This window comes from Oncorhynchus mykiss, chromosome 3, assembly GCF_057628025.1.
Source record: "Oncorhynchus mykiss isolate SJ-2025 chromosome 3, ASM5762802v1, whole genome shotgun sequence".
Classification (NCBI taxonomy): domain Eukaryota; kingdom Metazoa; phylum Chordata; class Actinopteri; order Salmoniformes; family Salmonidae; genus Oncorhynchus; species Oncorhynchus mykiss.
This window is the reverse complement of record NC_143024.1, coordinates 50,516,433-50,541,040: the sequence shown is the minus strand read 5'-3', so window position 1 is coordinate 50,541,040 and position 24,608 is coordinate 50,516,433. Positions and strand designations below refer to the sequence as shown.

At 40.0% G+C, this 24,608-nt stretch overlaps 1 protein-coding gene across 37 annotated transcripts in view; it reads left to right on the top strand.

Moving 5' to 3' along the window:
- The window catches only part of LOC110519948 (E3 ubiquitin-protein ligase MYCBP2), a 344,341-nt gene extending 319,926 nt beyond the window's left edge, over positions 1-24,415 (top strand). For all 37 annotated transcript variants that reach the window (XM_090229470.1, XM_090229490.1, XM_090229473.1 and 34 more), the window contains 5 exons: positions 409-516; positions 10,780-10,989; positions 13,631-13,738; positions 14,047-14,212; positions 23,010-24,415. In XM_090229470.1, coding sequence (XP_090085596.1) covers positions 409-516; positions 10,780-10,989; positions 13,631-13,738; positions 14,047-14,212; positions 23,010-23,125 — 708 coding nt within the window. In that variant the 3' untranslated portion in view covers positions 23,126-24,415. The remainder of the gene's footprint in view (positions 1-408; positions 517-10,779; positions 10,990-13,630; positions 13,739-14,046; positions 14,213-23,009) is intronic.
- Positions 24,416-24,608: the final 193 nt, after the last annotated feature.

Below are 24,608 nucleotides of genomic sequence, written 5' to 3'. Positions count from 1 at the left end.
GTTTTCATAACTGTGACCTTAATTTTCTACTCTCTGTAAGCTGTTAGTGTCTTAACGACCGTTCCACATGTGCATGTTTATGGTTCATTGAATAAGCATGGGAAACAGTGTATAAACCCTTTACAATGAAGATCTGTGAAGTTATTTGTATTTTTACTAATTATCTTTGCAAGACAGGAAAATGGGACGTATCTTTTTTTTGTTGAGTTTATATTAAAAAAATATATAATGTTTTACCTCCCTGGAGTTCCAGATAGGTAGGATTTGAACTTGTGGGACAATTCTATTGGTTTTGTTGTTTGAAAAAAAAAATCAATTTGAACCAAGGATTCTTGTTTACCTTTATGCCAAAGATGTGTTCAGATTCAAGGTCAGGTTCTATGTGTGTGATTCTGTTTTGTTCCTCAGTTGGACTGCAGTCACGTGTTCCATCTCCAGTGTACCCGTCGTGTTCTGGACAACCGCTGGCTCGGACCCAGGATCACTTTTGGATTCATGTCCTGCCCAATCTGCAAGGTACTATTCACCTTATGTAGCCACCCCCTCTCGACCTGAGCCATTTCAAACGTGGTCGTCCTACAACTTCCGGCCCATTGACACACAAGCAAAACCATGGTTAAATATTAAATAAATGTGTCATTATCATGTAGTATAAGCACTCTGAAGCCGACATTAGCATATTCAGCATTCCTGGAGACCTAAAATGACAGGTTAGCTAGCTAGCTTATTAGGCTGTATCAAATGGTCGTTATCCGTACAGCCTTTTAATTGAAGATCAATGCTTGAAAGGGCAAATGTTGTTAGACAGAATACCAATGACAAAAGACAGAAACAGTGCTGAAATGTTTTGATGTAGATAACATTAAGATATTTGCAGTCGGTTGTGCCCAATGATTTGTGTATACACTAGATGACTGCCACTGTGCCTCCATCTTGGAAGCTATAGAAATGCATTTATTAATCTATACATTCATTTTTGGACACATTTATTCTATTACAGACACTTTAAGCCGTTATATTATGTGGGCAAAAAATGTAAATATAAAAATATATAACATTTTCCTTAAGGAATATATTATTTTTTAAATAATGTTACTGTCCCCACGGCATCAAAAAAAATACCTAGATACAACTACATAATTTTGTCCTTGAAACACTTCATTGACATAGTGTAGAATTCCATTCATTCCTATGGAGGACAGCTCCTACTGGGGAGTGCCAATATGGCTGACCAGTTGCTTCAAACCCAATGCATAGCATCAGCAATCCAAAATGTATATACATCATTGGTTGTGCCACAAAGCTAACTAGCTAACCTGCCATTTTGAATCTATGGGAATGCTAATGATGCTAATAATAATACATTTAATTTGTATGGTGCTAAGGTTATCTAAAAGCTCTACTCAGAAAAAAAATACAATTTAAAAACAACTTACATTTAGAATCAAAGCAGGTAAAAAGGCTGTAGAAGTGGCTGTTTTAAAAATGTCTTAGTTGGTCAGGGAGAGCATTCCATAGGTGAGAGGCAAGTGAGCTAAAGGCTCGGTCCTCCATAGTTCAAAGATATGTCTTGCGGACTTGAAGCAGTAGGGAGTAGCTAGAGCGGAGAGTGCGAGGCGCCTCGCTGATTGAGATGAGGTCACTGATGTATTTGTATTTATTATGGATCCCCATTAGCTGCTGCCAAGCATTAGCTGCTGTCCAGCAGCTTCTCTTCCTGGGGTCCAGCAAAATTAATACATTCTTTTAACATTAAAATACATTCACAACAGATTGCACAGCACAGTCTGCTCTCAGGCCAGCCACTACTCTACTACCACATACAGTATCTACAACATAAAATACATGTGTGTATAGTGCGTATGTTATCGTGTGTTCACATGCATGTGTCTGTGCCTATGTTTGTTGCTTCACAGTCCCCACTGTTCAATAAGGTGTATTTGTGTCGTCTTCTTTTTTTAAATCAAATTCTACTGTTTGCATGAGTTATTTGATGTGGAATAGAGTTCCATGTAGTCATGGCTCTATGTTGTACTGTGCGCCTCCCATAGTCAGTTCTAGACTGTCTTGTGGGGGTATACATGGATGTCTGAGCTGTGTGCCAGTATTTCAAACAGACAGCTCGGTGCATTCAACACCTCTAACAAATATAAGTAGTGATGAAGTCAATCTCTCCTCCACTTTGAGCCAGGAGAGATTGACATGCATATTATTAATATTAGCTCTCTGTGTACATCCAAGGGCCAGCCGTACTGCCCTGTTCTGAGCCATTTGCAATCTCTTTGTACATTTTTTTTATAAATCCCTCTTTGTAGCATCTGACCACATGACTGAACAGTAGTCCAGGTGTGACAAAACTAGGGCCTGTAGGACCAGCCTTGCTGATAGTGCTGTTAAGAAGGTAGAGCAGCACTTTATCATGGACATACTTCTCCCCATCTTAGCTACTGTTGTATCAATATGTTTTGACCATAGCAGTTTACAATCCAGAGTTACTCCAAGCAGTTTAGTCACCTCAATTTGTATAATTTCAACATTATTCATTACAAGATTTAGTTGAGGTTTAGGGTTTAGTGAATGTTTTGTCCCAGATACAATGCTTTTAGTTTTACAAATATTTAGGACTAAGATTCCTTGCCAACCATTCTGAAACTAACTCTGTGTTAACACAGAGGCTGTTCTTTAATCCAGGTAGAATCAGGAATTCCCAGGGCAGCTGTCGAGGCCCCTTACTTTTTTCAATCTTTACTAATGACATGCCACTGGCTTGTGTATGTATGCAAATGACTCAACACTATAGACGTCAGCTACTAAAGCGACTGAAATAGCTGCAGTTAGTTTCAGAATGGTTGGCAAGGAATCTTAGTCCTAAATATTTGTAAAACTAAAAGCATTGTATCTGGGACAAAACATTCAAAACATTCTGTTAGACAGGTAACTCTTTATCCAAAATATAGCAGGGCGTGTAAAGCCATAACACAAGTTTTTTCCAGAAGCAGACTATGATGGATAATGTCAAAAGACGCACTGAAGTCTAACAAAATACCCACCACAATAATTCTTATCAATTTCTCTCAGACAATCATACACTGCCTTACTTGTTGAATGTTCTTTCCTATAAGCGTGCTGAAAGTCTGTCAATTTGTTTACTGTAAAATAGCATTATCTCAACAAACACCATTTTTTCAACAATGTTTCTAACAGTTGGTAACAGGCTGATTGGTCAGCTATTTGAGCCAGTAAAGGGGGCTTTATACTATTCTTAGGTAGGGGAGTTTCAATACAAAACATATTGAATAACCTCTTATACTCTATATTAGGCCCAGCCTTTGGAACTATGGTTTTACTAGATACAGTTGAAGTCGGAAGTTTACATACACCTTAGCCAAACTCAGTTTTTCACAATTCCTGACATTTAATACTAGCTAAAATTCCCTGTCTTGGGTCAGTTATGATCACCACTTTATTTTAAGAATGTGAAATATCAGAATAATAGTAGAGGGAATTATTTATTTCATCACATTCCCAGTGCGTCAGAAGTTTACATACACTCAATTAGTATTTGGTAGCATTGCCTTTAAATTGTTTAACTTGGGTCAAACGTTTCAAGTAGCCTTCCACAAGCTTCCCACAATAAGTTGGGTGAATTTTGGCCCATTCCTCCTGACAGAGCTGGTGTAACTGAGTCAGGTTTGTAGGTCTCCTTGCTTGCACACACTTTTTCAGTTCTGCCCACACATTTCTATAGCATGGAGGTCAAGGTTTTGTGATGGCCCTCCAATACCTTGACTTTGTTGTCATTAAGGCATTTTGCCACAACTTTGGAAGTATGTTTGGGTCATTGTCCATTTGGAAGACCCATTTGCGACCAAGCTTTAACTTCCTGACTGATGTCTTGAGATGTTGCTTCAATATATCCACATAATTATCCTACTTCATGATGCCATTTATTTTGTGAAGTGCACCAGTCCCTCCTGCAGCAAAGCACCCCCCACAACATGATGCTGCCACCCCTGTGCTTCACGGTTGGGATGGTCTTCTTTGGCTTGCAAGTCTCGCCCTTTTTCTTCCAAACATAACAATGGTGATTATGGCCAAACATTTCTATTTTTTGTTTCATCAGACCAGAGGACATTTCTCCAAAAAGTATGATCTTTGTCCACATGTGCAGTTGTAAACCGTAGTCTGGCTTTTTTTATGGTGGTTTTGGAGCAGTGGCTTCTTCGTTGCTGAGCGGCCTTTCAGGTTATGTCGATATAGAACTCGTTTTACTGTGGATATAGATACTTTTGTACCTGTTTCCTCCAGCATCTTCACAAGGTCCTTTGCTGTTGTTCTGGGATGGGTTTGCACTTTTCGCACCAAAGTACATTCATCTCTATGAGACAGAATGCGTCTCCTTCCTGAGCGGTATGATGGCTGCGTGGTCCCATGGTGTTTATACTTGTGTACTATTGTTTGTACAGATGAACATGGTACCTTCAGGCGTTTGGAAATTACTCCCAGGGATGATCTAGACTTGTGGAGGTCTACAATTCTTTTTCTGAGGTCTTGGCTGATTTCTTTTGATTTTCCCATGATGTCAAGCAAAGAGGCACTGAGTTTGAAGGTATGCATTGAAATACAAACACAGATGCACCTCCAAATGATGTCAATTAGCCTATCAGAAGCTTCTAAAGCCATGACATAATTTTCTGGAATTTTCCAAGCTGTTTAAAGGCACAGTCAACTTAGTGTATGTAACTTCTGACTCACTGGAATTGTGATAAGTGAAATATTCTGTCTGGAAACAATTGTTGGAAAAAGTATGTGTCATGCACAAAGTAGATGTCCAGACTGACTTGCCAAAATGTGTTGAGTGTTGAAAAATGAGTTTGAATGACTCCAACCTAAGTGTATGTAAACTTCCGACTTCAACTGTATGGCTGCTTCAATGTGATCACCACATCCAATGGATTTGGATGCTAATTTCTTCAGCATTAGTAAAGACTTGAGCAATACATGTTGAAGATTTAATTCCTGTGCTGTTTTTAACTTCCCTGGTAGGTTGACTGATAACCTGAACCAGGCTGCAGGAAGCACAGTTTTTAAGCTTTCTCTTGAGTGGGCAGCCTGACGCAAGCCAGTCAGTATTTAAATCAACCTAAAAATAAACCTCTCTGTTGATATCACATACATTGTCAAGCATTTCACAAGTTGTCCTGATACTAACTGTTAGCACTTGGTCTATAGCAGCTTCCCACCAGAATGGGCTTTAGGTTAGGCAGATGAACCTGTAACCATATTACTTAAACAGTATTTAACATTAGATCCTCTCTAAGCTTTACAGGCATGGGGCTCTGAAATATAAATGGCCACACCTCCACATTTGGCTTTTCTGTTGGTCTTATAACCATGTATTTCTTCCACTGTTCATCAAAAGTATTATCTAAGTGAGTTCCAGAGATTGTCAGAATATGATTGTAATCTGTTACTAGCAAATTATTGATTTCATGAATCTCAAGCTACATATGTTAACGTGGGCTGATTTTAGCACTTTTCTGGGATGCTTGATTGTTTAATGCTTTGCTGGGAAGCTTAGCAGAGGTAGACATGCTCAGGTTATTTATGTTAATGCAGGGTGAGCTGCACACAGTGGACTTCCTGCTAGGGCACACCGTCTCAGTGCTAACGGTATAACTGGTTCATAGGCACATGATTACTGTATACAATAGCTCTAGGAACAGCAGAGGCATGCATGGCAGTAAGAAGGACATAAATTAGGTTACTTACATTGTCTTCCAGCGCCCCTGAGAATGTACATTTGCTGAAGTTTATGACAACTCGGTGACACAATGGTAGGGATTACATGAGCTGGGCTTGAGTCATTGATAAAGTCATTGTCTCAACGCAGCCTTATAATGCTGTGAAAGGATCCAGGAACCCAAGTAGTTTGGGTGGATCCCATCCTCCTTATAATACTTTGTTTCCAAAAGGTATCAAAATGGTCAATAAATGTTACAACCACAGAGCTGCAATAGTCTCATAGACAGTTATGGAGAGCGAACAGTCTGCTGAACCATTCAATGCCAAGAGGGACAGATATTATGGGGCGTTTGTTGGTGTCAAGTTAGTGACCCAATCAATTCTTTAAAATCCATCTTCATGTTAATGCATTCAATATTATTATTACCGTATTTTACCGTTCTCATTGTCGAGTGGACATGTTGTTTGCTTATTGCACAACCTAGGCTACACTTGTGAGGAACAAGTTTTGGTGTATTTCATTTCTTTTACGAGTTGGGATGTATGCACTACCCTCTGTAGCGCCTTGCGGCCGGATGCCGAGTAGTTCAAATTGTATTTGTCACATACACATGGTTAGCAGATGTTAATGTGAGTGTAGCAAAATACTTGTGCTTCTAGTTCCGACCATGCAGTAATATCTAATAAGTAATCTAACAATTTCACAACAACTACCTTATCTTACAAGTGTAAAGGAATGAATAAGAATATGTAGATTAAAATATGTGGATGAGCGATGGCCGAACGGTGTAGGCAAGATGCAGTAGATGGTATAGAGTACAGTATATACATTCGAGATGAGTAATGTAGGGTATGTAAACATTATATAATGTGGCATTGTTTAAAGTGGCTAGTGATACATTTATTATATCCAATTTTTGATTAAAGTGGCTAGAGATGAGTCAGTATGTTGGTAGCAGCCACTCAATGTTAGTGATGGCTGTTTAACAGTCTGATGGCCTTGAGAAATAAGCTGTTTTTCAGTCTCTCGGTCCCAGCTTTGATGCACCTGTACTTACCTAGCCTTCTGGATGATAGCGGGGTGAACAGGCAGTGGCTCGGGTGGTTGTTATCCTTGATGATCTTTTTGGCCTTCCTGTGACATCGGGTGGTGTAGGTGTCCTGGAGGGCAGGTAGTTTGTCCCCGGTGATGCGTTGTGCAGACCTCACTACCCTCTGGAGAGCCTTACGGTTATGGGCGGAGCAGTTGCAGTACCAAGCGGTGATACAGCCCAACAGGATGCTGTTGCGCCTTCTTCAACGCAATGTCTGTGTGGGTGGACCATTTCAGTTTGTCCGTGATGTCTACGCCGAGGAACTTAAAACTTTCCACCTTCTCCACTAATGTCCAGTCGATGTGGATAGGGGACTGCTCCCTCTGCTGTTTCCTGAGGTCCACAATCATCTCCTTTGTTTTGTTAACATTGATTGTGAGGTTATTTTCCTGACACCACACTCTGAGGGCCCTCACCACCTCCCTGTAGGCCGTCTCGTCGTTGTTGGTAATCAAGCCTACCACTATAGTGTCGTCTGCAAACTTAATGATTGAGTTGGAGGCGTGCATGGCCACGCAGTCATGGGGGTGAACAAGGGAGTACAGGAGAGGGCTGATAACGCACCCTTGTGGTGCCCCAGTTTGAGGATCAGCGGGTCTGGAGATGTTATTTCCTAACCTCACCACCTGGGGGCGGCCCATCAGGAAGTCCAGGACCCACTTGCCCAGGGCGGGGTCGAGACCCAGGGTCTCGAGCTTAATGAACAGTTTGGAGGGTTCTATGGTGTTAAAAGCTGAGCTGTAGTCGATGAACAGCATTCTTACATAGGTATTCCTCTTGTTCAGATGGGTTAGGGCAGTGTGATTGCGATTGCTTCGTCTGTGGACCTATTGGGGCGGTAAGCAAATTGGAGTGGGTCTAGGGTGTCAGGTAGGGTGGAGGTGATATGGTCCTTGACTATTCTCTCAAAGCACTTCATGATGACGGAAGTAGTCATTTAGCTCAGTTACCTTTGCTTTCTTGGGAACAGGAACAGTGGTGGCCCTCTTGAAGCATGTAGGAACAGCAGACTGGGATAAGAATTGATTGAATATGTCCTTAAACACACCAGCCAGCTGGTCTGCGCATGCTCTGAGGACGCAGTTAGGGATGCCGTATGGGCCGGCAGCCTTTCGAGGGTTAACATGTTTAAATGTTTTACTCACGTTGGCTGCAGTGAAAGAGAGCCCGCAGGTTTTGGTAGCGGGTCATGTCGGTGGCACTGTATTGTCCTCAAAGCGAGCAAAGAAGTTGTTTAGTTGGTCTGGGAGCAAGACATCGTGGTCCGCGACAAGTCAGGTTTTCTTTTTGTAGTCCGAGATTGGTTGTAAGACCCTGCCACATACCTCTCGTGTCTGAGCCGTTAAATTGCGGCTCTACTTTGTCTCTATACTGACGCTTAGCTTGTTTGATTGGTGTGTGTTTGGACCACGATAGGTCGTTAGTGATGTGAGCACCAAGGAACTTGAAACGCTCGATCGTCTCCACTACAGCAAACTTAATTCGCCATTCAGACGTTGATGAACAGCGAGTACAGGAGGGGGCTAAGCACGCACAGCTGAGGGACCCCCATGTTGTGGGTCAGCGTGGCGGATGTTTTTGCCTACCCTGACCACCTTGGGACGGCCCGTCAAAGTCCAGGATCGGAATGCAGTTGGAGGTGTTTAATCCTATAGAGTCCTTAATTTAGTGATGACCTTGGAGAGCACTATGGTGTTGAACGCTGAGCTGTATTCAATGACCAGCATTCTCATGTAGGTGTTCCTTTTGTCCATGTGGGAAATGGCAGTGTAGAGTGCAATAGAGTTTGTGTCATCTGTGGGTCTGTTGGGGCGGTATGCAAATTGGAGTTGGTCTAGGGTTTCTGGGGTGATGGTGTTAAAGTGAGCCATGACAAGCATTTCATGGCTACAGATGTGAGTGCTACTGGCCGATAGTCATTTAGCAAAGTTACGTTGGAGTTCTAGGGCACGGGACTATGGTGGTCTGCTTGAAACATATGGGTATTACAAACTGAGTCAGGGAGAGTTTGAAAATGTCAGGGAAGACACTTGTTAGCGAATTCTCTGAGTACACGTCCTGGTAATCCGTCTGGCCCTGCGACCTTCTGAATGTTAACCTGTTTAAAGGTCTTACTCACATTGGCTATGGAGATCATGATCACAGAGTCGTCCAGGACAGCTGGTGCTCTCATTCATGGTTCTGTGTTGCTTGCTTCGAAGCGAGCGCAAAGAAGGCATTAGGTCTAGTATGCTCGCGTCACTGAGCAGCTCACAGCTGGGCTTCCCTTTGTAGTCCGTGATAGTTTGCAAACCCTGCCACATCTGACGAGCATCAGAGCCGGTGTAGTAGGATTCAATCTTAGTCCTGTTTGATAGTTCGTCTGAGGGTATAGCAGGATTTCTTATAAGCTTCCGGGTTAGAGTCCTGTTCGTTGAAATCGGCGGCTCTACCCTTTATTCCAGTACGGATGCCTGTAGTCCATGGCTTCTGGTTGGGATATGTACGTACAGTCATTGTGAGGACGACATCGTCAATGCACTTATTGATGAAGCCGGTGACTGATGTGGTTCACACCTCAATGCCATTGGATGAATCACAGAACATATTCCAGTTTGTACAGGCAAAACAGTCCTGTAGCGTAGCATCCGATTCATCTGACCACTTCCGTATTGAGCGAGTCACCTGTACATCCTGCTTTAGTTTTTGCTTGCAAGCAAGAATCAGGAGGATAGAATTATGGTCAGATTTGCTAAATGGAGGGCAAAGGAGAGCTTTGTATGCGTCTCTGTGTGTGGAGTAAAGGTGGTCTAGAGTTTTTTTTCCTCTGGTTACACATGACATGCTGGTAGAAATTAGTTAAAACTGATTTAAATTTGCCTGCGTTAAAGTCCCCGGCCAGTAAGAGTGCCACTTATGGATGAGCATTTTCTTGTTTCCTTATGGCCTTATACAGCTCGTTGAGTGCAGTCTTCGTACAAGCATCGGTTGGTTGTGGTACACAGACGGCTATGAATAATATAGATGAGAACTGTCTTGGTAGCTAGTGTGGTCTACAGCTTATCATGAGGTATTCTACCTCAGGCGAGCAATAACTCGAAACTTATTTTATATTAGACATCGCACACCAGCTGTTATTGACAAATAGACACACACCCCGCCCTCGTCTTAGCTGCTCTGTCCTGCAAATGCACGGAAAACCCAGCCGGCTCTATATTATCCGTGTCGGATAATCTTATCCCTTGACAGGGATTTGGGCTTGGTCTCCGAATTGCATTATATCCTTCGCGACGGACTCTTTGTCCAGTTTGAGGTGAGTAATCGCTGTTCTGATGTCCAGAAGCTGTTTTCGGTCATAAGAGATGGTAGCAACAACTTTGTGTACATAATAAGTTACAAACAATGCGAAAAAAACGAACAAAATAGCACAGTCGGTTAGGAGCCCGTAAAACTGCAGCCATCCCCTCCGGCGCCATTATCATTCACTTCTGATTCATTGAAATAGAAGTCCTCATCCAAAACGATGTTAGTAATCGCTGTTTTGATGTCCAGAAGCCCTTTTTGGTCATATGAAACATTGTCTGAAACATTATGTACAAAAAAAGTTAGGACCAGGCCCCCCTAAAAAATAGCACGTAACAGTGGCCATCCCTCCTGGGGCCATTCTCGAATCCAAACCACTGCCCTTCTGACTCGCAGTCCTCCTACCTTTACGGTCTACTCTTCACTGTCCTATCTGGTCAATAAAACAAAACTAAAAATACATTGCTGTGTAGAGTTGAGGACTTGAGTTCTCAAATTTACTAATTGACCTTACAAAGATTCATATCTTCAATTTAACTTGCTTGGATCATAACAACTCTGGCTCTGTTTGTTTGAACTAACATTTTGTTAAGGAGCGAAAATTGACTCATACTCCAAGACTTGAGACTTGACTGGACTGTTGCCTTTTTCCTCCCAGAACAAGATCAACCACTCGGTCATCAAGGACCTACTGGACCCTATCAAGGAGCTGTTTGAGGACGTACGGAGGAAAGCTCTGATGAGAATGGAGTACGAGGGTCTGCACAAGAGCGAGGCCATCACCACGCCCGGTGCCCGCTTCCACAATGATCCGGCCGGCTTCGCAATGAACCGATACGCCTACTACGTCTGCTACAAGTGCAAGAAGGTAGGCAGAATTCGGTTTCATAATAGAATGGATCTTTCCCTTAAAGGGCTAGTTGACTTTTTTAAGTTCAAATTATTTGTATATTTAGTGTTGTCAATTTGGAAAAAATAACCTTAAACTTCAAAATAAGGAATAATATCCTTATCCCCTAGTGTCTGTCTTTTCCCCCCGCGGTAATCTAATTAGCATAATAATAACATCCCGTTGGTTTAAAAAAAATGTAAATAATATATTTGCATGGGCAATGGCAGCCTTCCCATCTGCGGTCCTCATAAGGGACTTCAGCTCAGTGTACCTCGACTGTGAAAAATTGGCAAAGATTGTGTTGATTATCCCTGTTTCCAGTGTGTCCGCCAAGATGGGATTCTTTCTCCAAAACAGATTAAAAACTGCCTTCTTGAGGACAAAGTAACAATGCTGCTCCAAGGATTTGGGCAGTTTTGACTGCCCAACAGCAGCGGCTCACTTTGAAAAGGCCAAGGTCCGCCACAAACTCAAGTAAATTAGAGGCATAATTATTGTGTTCATCAGGTCCAGTCCTAGCAGTTCTGCTGCCGCCCTGGACAAGATCAACATACGCAGCCCCTATGTCATGTATAGTTTAAATATTTGGAATGGATTGATAGACTAGAGTAAAGTAATGATGTATATCATATTATTCAGTAGCACTTGGAAATGAAACCATCGTTGCCAACTATTCACAACTATAACCTTAACCTAATTCTTCTAACCAGCTACAAAAAGTCAAATCTGACGTTAATTTGACATAAATTTTAGCCATGACTGGCCAGCCCTTGTGTTCATAGACAGCCATATTTTGTTATTTATTAGGACTAATTAGAATGTTCATGCCTAGGCTAAATTAAATTAGAGGCCTAGATTTGTATTTGAAAACAGCTGTGTTTTATTTATTTATTAAAATGTTCATACAATAGGACATGTTGTTCGCAAAATTATACAAATAATATATTTTTACGTTTTATACTGTGTAGGTCAAATCAAAATGTTATATTTATATAGCCCTTCGTACATCAACTGGTATCTCAAAGTGCTGTACAGAAACAAGGTGACTTGTTCAATGTTTTTTTATTTTTTTGATCATATTAATTTATGATTTATAGCAGGGATGAAGAGGCGCAATGTTTTGTTTTTCAATAAAACGCTCATTTCTATTCTGTTAAGATGAATGTAAATGTGATTTTGAGCACTGTGGGTCAAATCAAAGTTTATTTTTCACGTGCTCCGAATACAACAGGTGTGTAGGTAGACCTTACTGTGAAATGCTACTTACAGGCTCTAACCAATATTGCAAAAAAGGTATTAGGTGAACAATAGGTAAGTAAAGAAATAAAAGAACAGTAAAAAGACAGGCTATATACAGTATCGAGGCTACATACAGACACCGGTTAGTCACGCTGATTGAGGTAGTATGTAGATATGGTTAAGGTGACTATGCATATATGATGAACAGAGAGTAGCAGTAGAGTAAAAGAGGGGGTGGTGGGTGGCAGGACACAATGCAGATAGCCCGGTTAGCTAATGTGCGGGAGCACTGGTTAGTTGGGCCAATTGAGGCAGTATGTACATGTAGATATGGTTAAAGTGACTATGCATATATGATAAACAGTGTAGCAGCAGCATAAAAAGAGGGATTTGGTTGGGAGGGGGCACACAATGCAAATAGTCCGCATAGCCATTTTATTTTGGGTGGACGCCCTAATGCTTTACCTACCCAATGCATATGGATGTCCAGTAAAATTCTCAAATGTCCGGTAAATTCAAATCTTGCCGGTCGCATTGTCCGCTGCCAAATTTTCTTAACTGAAACCCTGATGTGGAAGTAATTTAGTACCCTCCAAAAAGGGGGTTAATTATGGGTAATATATTATTTATTTATTTTTTGTAATTTCCTGATCTTTCTTATATATCTCAGATATAGGACAGACACTTTTAAAACAAAATGTATTTTGATGTATTTTTGGACAATCTGTTTTTCCATATATGAGTATATTCTGAATCATATATCACTAGGCTTTGGGATAGTTAAAAGGCCAGTGCCAGAGGACCTGTACTGGGTACATAACTCAAAAGCATACAGTAAATTCAAAAAGTACCAGACCCCTAGACTTTTCCACATTTTTGTTATGTTACAACCTTATTGTAAGATGGATTTTCTCATCAATCTACACATAGTATCCCATAACGAAAAACAAAACGTTAGCAAATGTATAAAAAATAAAGATACCTTGTTTACATAAGTATTCAGACAAAGCAACAAAAAAAAATGTTTTTGTTTGTCATTATGGAGTATTGTGTGTAGATTGAATAATTTCCGAACGTATTTCTTCTATACGCTAATAGCAGTAAGGCCAAATTCAATGTTTCAGCAAGTATTTTTTTTAAATATATTTTGGGAATACCTAAAGGGGTCCTAAAATTCCATATCAAATTGCCAAATGATCCTTCGTCTGACCATCTTAATAGTTTAGGCATAGACTCTTAAGGATTAACTTGTGAGAATACAGTAGCAGCAGGCATATATTTCCCCTACATGGAATATATTTCGCAGAGGTCCTTCAGTCAGTTTCGCTTGTCTCTAATTAACTACTTTTAACTGACCCATTCCCTTCCTCTGTTGCAGGCGTACTTTGGGGGAGAGGCGCGCTGTGACGCGGAGGCAGGACAGGGAGACGACTACGACCCCAGCGAGCTGATATGTGGAGCATGCTCAGATGTGTCCAGGGCACAGGTGGGTGGAGGACAAGGTCCAGCGAAGGCCTTTTAGGGCATTGACTCCATTGGGCTGTGTAACCAACACATTGCTGAATACTTGGTAGTATCCAAGTTTGTATAGTGGGACACATCTTGACACTTTAACTCCTGACCCTATTACTTAAAATTAAGACATTATTTTTCAAATAATAATACGATTTATTGTCCATTTCAATATAAATTAATTTTGTAACCTCAGCAATACATTTTAAATACTAAATACACAAATCAATACATTTTTATACAATACAATTGACACACTATACATCCATGTTCTGTCTGCAGATGTGTTCCAAGCACGGGACAGACTTTCTGGAGTACAAATGCCGTTACTGCTGCTCAGTGGCTGTTTTCTTCTGCTTCGGCACCACTCACTTCTGTAACGCCTGCCATGATGACTTCCAGAAGATGACCAGTGTGCCCAAGGAGGAGCTGCCTCACTGTCCTGCAGGTACTGACTTACCGTGCAAAATGCATCATCATAACATACGTTTTTGCTCTGTAAGGAAAGTGCTCCATCTTAACTTGACTGCTGATATGCATACTTCTTCGGGATTGTATTTAAAAGTAAACAAAATTAACTAAATACTGAACAAAACACTGAAAGATTGCTTGTGAGTGTAGTATTCCTTTAAGCCATTAGCTCCTTTAAGGAGCATATCAAGCCGTTGTCAAATGTCCTCCATTTCACTCGGTACGGGGCAAGTTTTAGTTGTTGCCACAGTTGAAGCACCAGGTATGCAACCAGACAACTGGACCAATACCCTTTTTATCTATTCAGTTATATACTTACCCGTTATTTATAACCAGGAACGTTGATTTAGCGCCTATTTACGATAGTATCTTCTGGCCGGGGAGCTTTGTTAAGAGCCTCAACACTTGCTCTAAATGTTAACATGCATCGCTTGCGGTACGGTTTTGGAAACATAAGGAACGTATCTTTCGTATCAGTGAGAATTAATTTAAAAACAAAAGGTTAAATTACTACATACCTTTTAAAGTGTTAGTGTCCCCGTATGGCTATATTTCTATGTTACAGCACTTGTTTACAGAAAACAGAGGAGACTACCAGTGCTAATTAGCTATCTGCGTCCGAACACCTGTGTGTAAACTGTCCCCACACCTAATGCGTGTTGTCACTGAAAAATACTGTCCGCTGCAACTTTGTTAATAGCACTAAAAACCAGGCAAGATGGCGTCCTGAACACAACGGTGCAAAATCACCTCAAGATAAATACGTAATATTCAATATCAGTAAGTTAGACCAAATTTTAGCACTTCCTTCCAGACTCATTAAGCATCTCCAATCCAAAATTAAATCTAGAATCAGCTTCCTATTTCACAACACAACATCCTTCACTCATCCTTGACTTCGGTGATGTCATTTACAAAATAGCCTCCAACACTCTACTCAGCAAATTGGATGCAGTCTATCACAGTGCCATCCATTTTGACACCAAAGCCCCATATACTTCCCACCACTGCGACCTGTATGCTCTCGTTGGTTTGCCCTCGCTTCATATTTGTCGCCAAGCCCACTGGCTCCAGGTCATCTGTAAGTCTTTGCTAGGTAAAGCCCCGTCTTATCTCAGCTCACTGGTCACCATAGCAGCACACACCCGTAGCATGCGCTCCTGCAGGTATATTTCACTGGTCACCCCCAAAGCCAACTCCTCCTTTGGCCACCTTTCCTTCCAGTTCTCTGCTGGAATCACTAAAGCTGGAGTCTTATATCTCCCTCGCTAACTTTAAGCACCAGCTATCAGAACAGCTTACAGATAATTGCACCTGTACACAGCCCATCCAACCAACTACCTACCTCATCCTCATATTGTTATTTATTTTTTTGCTCCTTTGCACCCCAGTATCTCTACTTGCACATTCATCTTCTGCACATCTATCACTCGTGTTTAATTGCTAAATTGTAATTATTTTGCCACTATGGCCTATTTATTGGCTTACCTCCCTAATCTTACTACATTTGCACACACTGTATATTGACTTTTCTATTGTGTTATTGACTGTACATTTGTTTATCCCATGTGTAACTGTGTTTGTGTCGCATTGCTTGCTTTATCTTGGCCAGGTCGCAGTTGTAAATGAGAACTTGTTCTCAACTGGCCTACCTGGTTAAATAAAGGTGAAAAAAAAAATATATATATATATATATATATATATATATATATATATATATATATATATATATATATATATATATATATATATATACACTCAGGGTTAATTACATTCAATCTGAATAATAACACAAAACAAATCATAAGGCTAGAGAAATGTATTGAGAAATATAACGAAAACAAGCAACACTCAAACATGACCGAGAGGTAACGTGGAGAATCAATATCGAAAAATAAACGAGACTCTTCCGCGGATACAAACAATTTATGCTTTTCACCACTGGGACTGGTAAGTGTGGGAAGTGATCTGTTAAAGTCGATAAATGACAAACTGGGTATACTTGAATTAGTTCGTAAGGATATATAAAGGATTTGAAGGTGAGCCTTGAAATGAGTGACGAAAGAGCTCTGATAATAGAGAAAGAAACTAAGCTAAAAGGGGACAGTCAGTAAGATAGAAACGGATGTTAATGAACTTAAAAATAACATAATTCTGAGAGAAGCCTTACTAGACATAGACTAGATCTATTAGAGAAAATATGGTACTTACTGGTATCCGAGAGAGAGGAGAAGTTCCCGAAAACGTAGTGAAGGAATTCTTTATTACAGTGCTTCAAATCCCACTCGATGCTGTCGATAAAATCCAACTCAAACATATACACTGTTTTGGACAGAGGACAGAGATATGAACGTCCAATTATCCAAAAACACAGCAAATAGAAGACACAGAAGGCACAGTATGTGTGAATGTATTGTGGTGTGGTGTGTTTTTTGGTGTTTGGAAAAGTGTGGCGTTGAGTGAGAAAGGAAATGGTTGCATATCCCAGAACCAATGTATGTCTGTGAGCAGGGGTTGGGAGAGAGCTTTGCATTTTGTGCAGATGAGGGATATACATTTTAAAATAAATTATACATCTAATGTATTTATTTATTGTCTTGTCATAATGGAACAGTCCACAACCCTTTACCCTAGACACCCACCTGAATGACCCATACACTGAAGAGAAGACCCTATCTGTTTTATGGGCCTGCTGTAAGCTGCCTGTATGCAGCCAAAACAGAAAGATAAATGCAGTCAGAGACCTACTAGAGCAGTACCGCCCCTCAATTTTCTGAGCCTGCCTGGCAGGGTTGGTCCGACAAAGCCAGGGCCCCCTGATGGGTGAGCATAATATACAAGGAAATTCTCGAAGCTGCTAATGAGAACATTTACGACCTTGTACCTAGCCGGTGTAGATTCCGATAGGGTATCCCCACCCAGGTTGTGGCAGTGCTGGCAACACAGGCTGTCATAACCCATGGGGAGGGGGTCACACTCGGACAATCAGAGATGTGACATACTATGGTGGCCCTTGTGGCACAAAATCAAAGGTCTGACTGCACAGAGATGCTTGGGGAAATGGTCACAACTTGGGACCAGCGTGTGTGTGTTTCAGGGGAAGGGGTTGGGATCTGATCTCCACCTAGGACTTGACAATGGTTAATCAAATCTCACATTTTTGCCAGCTTTAACTATATGCATTCATAGATCAGGTCCTTTCTTGAGTTGGGCTCTGGGATATAACAACCGTTAAGCATCTGAGTTTATGGTTGAGTGTGTGAGTAAGTGTGTGTGTTTTTCCACATCTGTTGCAAGGGGGTAAGGATGTTCGAGACAATATAGGAGGAATCACAATAAAATAATTGCTTGACAAAAATGTAATGTAATGCAAAGGCAATCCTGGTAAAAGGTAGCAATCCTTTGCACAAACTGCTGACATTATTACGCATATTAATTGTAAATTAAGATACGTAGGATATTTGAATGAATATATATATATATATATATATATATATATATATATTTTATAGCAATATATAAAACAAATTGAGGTGAAAGCATTGGAAATAATTTTAGCGGTTGATCTGTTCTGTGGGTGGCACTGTGTGCTCTTTTCAAAGGATGGGTCCTGGCCTTTCGGGTGGATAGGGATCTGGGGGTCTGGGGGTGGTTTCCCGGTCACTGGGATGACAGCCCAACTTGGGAGGGGCTTTGACGGGTGGAATAGTGGAGAACAATTGGAGGCTTACTTAGTAGCAATGCAGATATCATGGTACAGCTATATGGGCACTCAATCACTATGCATTTTTTTATGGTAAATGTACAAACATATATTATGATGAATAGATATGAAACTTGTATCTCATTATGGTAAATGGTGCAAAGTATAGCCAGTTATAATTGTAATGGCATAGCAGATAATAAGAAAATGACCATATTTACCTTGCTCAAAGAGAAGGAATATAATATCTATTGTTTACAGGAAACTCATTCAACAATTTTAGATGAAGGTTAGTGGAAAATAGACTGGGGGGGGGGGTGAAATATACTTCATTCATGGGCAAAGAAACTCAAAAGGCTTGATTATATTAATTAACAGTCATTTTGATCCGAATGTGCAAATTGTCCAAACAGATGCGTAAGGTAAATGGATGGTTTTAAATATGTTATTGGACCATAAACAGATATGGCTCAATAACCTTTACGGACCAAATAATGATGATCCACGCGTCTTTGAAAAAATATATATATGTCACGAGAATTTTCAATCCCAATGATAACTGACAATCAATAGCTCTGACCAATCCCCGAGATCTGTAAGACCATGGGTTTAATAATAATTAGTCAGACTCAGCTTATGCAAAAGGATAGTACAGTTTATTCACAAGAACGTTCTAAAGTCCATTATACAAAGACATCCATTTTATAGCTACGCACATACTTCCACACAAACAGTAGGTATCCTACGCACATACTTACACACAAACAGTAGGTATCCTACGCACATACTTCCACACAAACAGTAGGTGTCCTACGCACATACTTCCACACAAACAGAAGGTATCCTACGCACATACTTCCACACAAACAGTAGGTATCCTACGCACATACTTCCACACAAACAGAAGGTATCCTACGCACATACTTCCACACAAACAGTAGGTATCCTACGCACATACTTCCACACAAACAGTAGGTATCCTACGCACATACTTACACACAAACAGTAGGTATCCTACGCACATACTTCCACACAAACAGTAGGTATCCTACACACATACTTCCACACAAACAGAAGGTATCCTACGCACATACTTCCACACAAACAATAGGTATCCTACGCACATACTTCCACACAAACAGTAGGTGAGTTTTATCTATAGTTCTCACCACTGTGGATCACTACCCAGCCGACAGTTCCATTCCCCCGAGATTAGGGAAACCTTGAGAAATACTCCCTATGCTCTCATAGGTTCCTCTGAGGCCTAGCCAGGTCGGTTCAAACACAGTTTTAATTGTTCTTTGGTATTTTCCTTCGGCCCCCACATACAAGTTCAAATCCTGAGCTACGCCTTGCTCACACAGTCTGTGTTTTTCCACTATACAGATACATTGTTTAACCTAAATCTGACTAAAACTACACACATCATCAGATTATAATGTTATGATTCTAATCAATTTCATACAGTTATAAGGTTTCAGAGTGGAATTATTTTATCATTATCTTTCAACATATGCATTATTTTATCAATATAATAAATGATCAACCCTGTAAGCTATTATTATGGTTGGAGATGATAATACTGTTTTTAAATACCTCAATGAACAGTAGAGGAAATCACAATACAAACTATCACCCTCATGCCCTTAAGGCAATCATGAATGTCATGGATATATTGGAACTAGTTGATATATGGAGGCTTAAATATCCTGACCTAGTGAGATATACATGGCGGAGGATCAATCATGCTAGTCGTCTTGACTTGTTTCTCATGTCATTCTCATTGGCACCAAAAGTGAAAAAAGTGTTGATAGGGAATAGAATGTGGTAGGACCATCAGATAATTGGCATATACATTACTTGTACTGAATTTCCACGTGGGCGAGGATATTGGACATTTAATCAAAGCCTATTGGATGATCATTTGTTTTTAACTAGGACAGAATAATTTATAACTGAATTTTTCCAACATAACATAGTTACAGCAAATCTGCTTATTGTATGGGACACTTTTTAAATATGCCTTTAGAGGTCATGCAATTCAGTACTTATCTCTAAAACCAAAGTAATTTAGGTCAATGGAGTCCATACTAACAAAGGAAATAGGTCTAACAGAACAGATGTATAGCAGTAAAAACTGTACCATAAAGGCACAGAATAATTCAGTGGAAAAACAAAAAGAAAGGAGTGAGCAAAGCATATGTTTTTGTTTCTGTCTCCTCCAGCTCCTCTAACCAAAGCTAATTTTATATATTTTTTTCTATGAATAATGTAAAATTAACAGCCATACAGAAGACTCAAGTGAAGGTGAATTTACAGAAGAACATCTTGATGCAATTAAAGCCTTTATGTCCAGGAAAACTCCAGGCTGGATGGTATACCAGTTGAGGTATACCAAACTATGTTTGATATACTCAAGAGGGCCGTTATTAGCATGTTTTAACGACTCCTATGTAAATAGTAGATTATCGGACACTCAACAAGGTCTGATTTCATTATTACTGAAACAGGATGCAAGTGGTAAATATAAAGGTACAGTCCTTTTTTTTTAAAAATGGAGGCCCCTTACACTTCAGTGTTGTGATGCTAAAATTCTAGCAAAATGTATTGCGCATATAATTAAAAAGCTATTATTCGACAATATTAATTCTAATCAGAAAATGTTTTTTACATGGACAATACATTGGAGATAATATAAGGCTAGTACTGGAAACAATAGAACATATTTCAAAAATCTGGAATCCAGGCCTGCTATTCATAGCGGACAACTGGAATTTATATGTAAATGCCTGGAACATTTCCATTTTGGAGAATATCTTATAAAATGGGTTAAAATCATGTATAGTAACCCTAGGTGTAACATTGTAAATAATGGCTACTTCTCAAAAAGTTTTAAACTTTCATGAGTAGTAAAACAAGGTTGTCCACTATCGGCATATCTATTTATTATGGCCATTGGAATGTTAGATATTAAAATCAGATCCAACAATAATATCATGGGATTAGAAATACAGGGCTTAAAAACAAATGTGTCATTGCTGCTGATTCATGTTCATCTTTTAAATCCACAACACGGATCCCTCCATAGCCTCTTAGATGATCTTGATCATTTTTCTAACCTCTGGATTACAACCAAATTAAGTGTACTATATTAGTTATTGGATGACTGAAAAATACTACTTTTACTTTACCATGTAGTTTACCAATATAATGGTCTGATGGTGATCAAATCAAATGTGTTTATGAAGCCCTTCTTACATCAGCTGATATCTCAAAGTGCTGTAACAGAAACCCAGCCTAAAACCCCAAACAGCAAGCAATGCAGGTGTAGAAGCACGGTGGCTAGGAAAAACTCCCTAGAAAGGCCAGAACCTAGGAAGAAACCTAGAGAGGAACCAGGCTATGAGGGGTGGCCAGTCCTCTTCTGGCTGTGTCGGGTGGAGATTATAACAGAACATGGCCAATATGTTCAAATGTTCATAGATGACCAGCAGGGTCAAATAATAATAATCACAGTGGTTGTAGCGGTGCAACAGGTCAGCACCTCAGGAGTACATGTCAGTTGGCTTTTCATAGCCCATCATTCAGAGTATCTCTACCGCTCCTGCTGTCTCTAGAGAGTTGAAAACAGCAGGTCTGGGACAGGTAGCGTGTCCGGTGAACAGGTCAGGGTTCCATAGCCGCAGGCAGAACAGTTGAAACTGGAGCAGCAGCACGGCCAGGTGGACTGGGGACAGCAAGGAGTTATCAGGCCAGGTAGTGGTGATGTGGATATACTCGGTAACATATTATCATTATACATATCAATTATCTTACTCCAATACATTTGAATAAAAAGTTAGCAAAAATAGATAAGATCTTGCTACCATGGAAAGGAAAATACCTTTCTATTTGTGGAAAATCACCCTAATTAACTCTTTAGTGATATCACAGTTTACTTATTTGCTTATGGTCTTCTCTAATGAACCGTTTTTTTTTATTATATGAGAAAAACATATTACATTTTTATTTAGAACGGCAAGCCAGACGAAATTAAACAGGCCTATTGATATAATGAATATGAATTTTATAAAATATTAAAGCTTTAGACCTCTCACTAAAGGCTTCAGTCGTACAAAAGTTATACTTAAATCCGAACTGGTTCTCTAGCAAATTAGAAGGAATGTGTCACCCTATCTATGTTCAAAAAAGGCCTTTTTCCATTCATTCAGATTACAACCTCGCACTTTCAGTTATTTGAGAAGGAAATAATCTCCCAAATATTTCTATTTTTAAAACATGGCATAGAAAGTTGGTTGCAATTTCATCCACCAGAAAAGACCGAACAAATAATACAACAAATTTTGTGGTTAAACTCAAATATACTAATTGATAAATACATTTTTTTAATTTAATATTTATTTAAGTCAGTTAAGGACAAATTGTTATTTACAATGATGGCCTAGGAACAGTGGGTTAACTGCCTTTTTCAGAGGCAGAACGATAGATTTTTACCTTGTCAGCTCTGAGAATTGATCTAGCAACCTTTCGGTTACTGGCCCAACGCTCTAACCACTAGACTACCTGCCATCGAAGATTAAGTGTAATCTTCGTAAATTATATCATAAATACGACTAGAAGAGTTATGTCATACATGCAGCTAACTAAAACATATGGAAATGTCTGCTCTACCCAAAATTACAACCAACTAATTGCGGCATTACAAAAAAATGGAAGAGGAAAGTGGAAGAGGGAAAAGGTAAGGAACTTGTCTGTTGGCCCTGCATTAAAGGCCATAATTGGTTAAAGAAAATTAAATTGTGATAAATAAAAAAGTATACCAGTTTCATTTAAGGACCAAAAAATGGACAGCCTTGCCATATAGATTGCAAAATAGTTTTTTGACATACCGATTCCATGGCACATGGTTTATGAATTGATGCGTAAACGACGCCAGATTCAAAATAATTTTTCAAGTAAATGATTATACAGAATTCTTACAACCAACAGAATGACTAAGCTGGAATCAAATGTTTTCCGTCAGATAAAGTATTTCAAGCCAAATTCCTCATTGTTCCCCTTCCATCCCCAGGTCCCAAAGGCAAGCAGTTGGAGGGGACGGAGTGCCCCTTACACGTGGTTCACCCTCCCACCGGCGAGGAGTTTGCCCTGGGCTGTGGAGTGTGCAGGAACGCCCATACCTTCTAAAATCACCCAGTTCTGAAAACCCAGAGACCTGTACCGAACACTCGTTCTTCTTCTGTGACTGCAGGCTGTTGGCTGCAGCCGGGGCCCAGCCTGTCAAGTATTTCCTCGTGTTGGCTCTCGTTGTCAGGTGGCCATGGACACTGTTTCAGGTATTTCTAACGTACCCAAGAGTCTCAAGTTGTGCTCTTCGACATACCAATCAAAGTCTTCAAGGCTTTACTACAAAAACAGCTCTCTGTGGATTCCAGAGGAAACTCCCATGTAAAAAAAATTATTATTAGTATAATTTGTTTTTTTTACTTGTGACATGTTTGCATGCGGCCGTTGTAACCCCTCGGCTTCCATAGACGTTGCACACCTCCCCGATCACTGAAGTGTAAAAAAGTATTTAAAAATTGTATATGAAATACATTTTGCTTAGGCAACTGTGGATGGACTTGGATATATAAAAGGAAAAAAAATGTGACAGGCCTTATTTCCAGCTTCCTAACTATGAATTCTAAATATTGTTGTATGTAAACAGACTTTTTTTTTCCGTAATCCTGTACAGTATTCTCTCCACTGTCGAGTGCATCAGGGGACAACAACAAAAAAAGAGGAGAATTCTGATGAGGGGGTGAAAAAGTGTACGATTTATCTAATCTTGTATATAATGATAGTATCCAAAATAGCTGTATTCCGAAGTTGCTACTCTACACTTCAGTTTCGTTTGATATTCTGGGTTATGTTTTGAGCCAGAACTTTTAATGAAGTGCAATACTGAGTGTGCCTCCTATCTTGCAGCAGTTTAACCTATGGAATGTATGTCAATAAAAGCCACTGTACTTTTTTATACAGTGATAAACACAGTCGTGTATTACCCCAATTCAAAATGTCAGATCACTTATGTTCTCTGCAGCAGATCCCAGCATCTTCAGTGTATGAAGGTTGATTGATGTGAACCCTTTTTTTAGTTCCTCAATTAGACAAATAACGTGGTGGTACAAACTTTCTTTCTGTCATTTTTTTTAAACAACTGAGAAGGTGATTACGCTATAGGCTACCATTGTATTGTAAAGGAGTGCTAACTGAACGTGTTGGGCCGGTCTTCTTCACCAAATATAAAAAATAATTGTGATTCTGTAATGCTTCTCCATCATTAGGAGGCAGGCGGGACATATGGGTATGGGGGTTTGAGAGAAAAAACAAACAGCTGCTGTTATAAAAGCTTAATACTTGTGATTCTGTATCTGTGATGGATGGAGTTGAATGGTAATAAACCAGGTTCTCTGTTTCGCAAGGTACATTCAAGCGGACTCCTGTGTGTTTATTTCACCGGGTTATAGTTTTACCACCCCAATGCAAGTCATTTCATACAGTATACTGCTGAGACTGTCATCACCACATGTATTTGGAAAGTGATGCTAGCTAATGTTTTTGGCTCTGGTTTGTTTTGCCCAATAGTAACTAAATGGTGAATGATGACTGGAGTAATTTTCTTTCG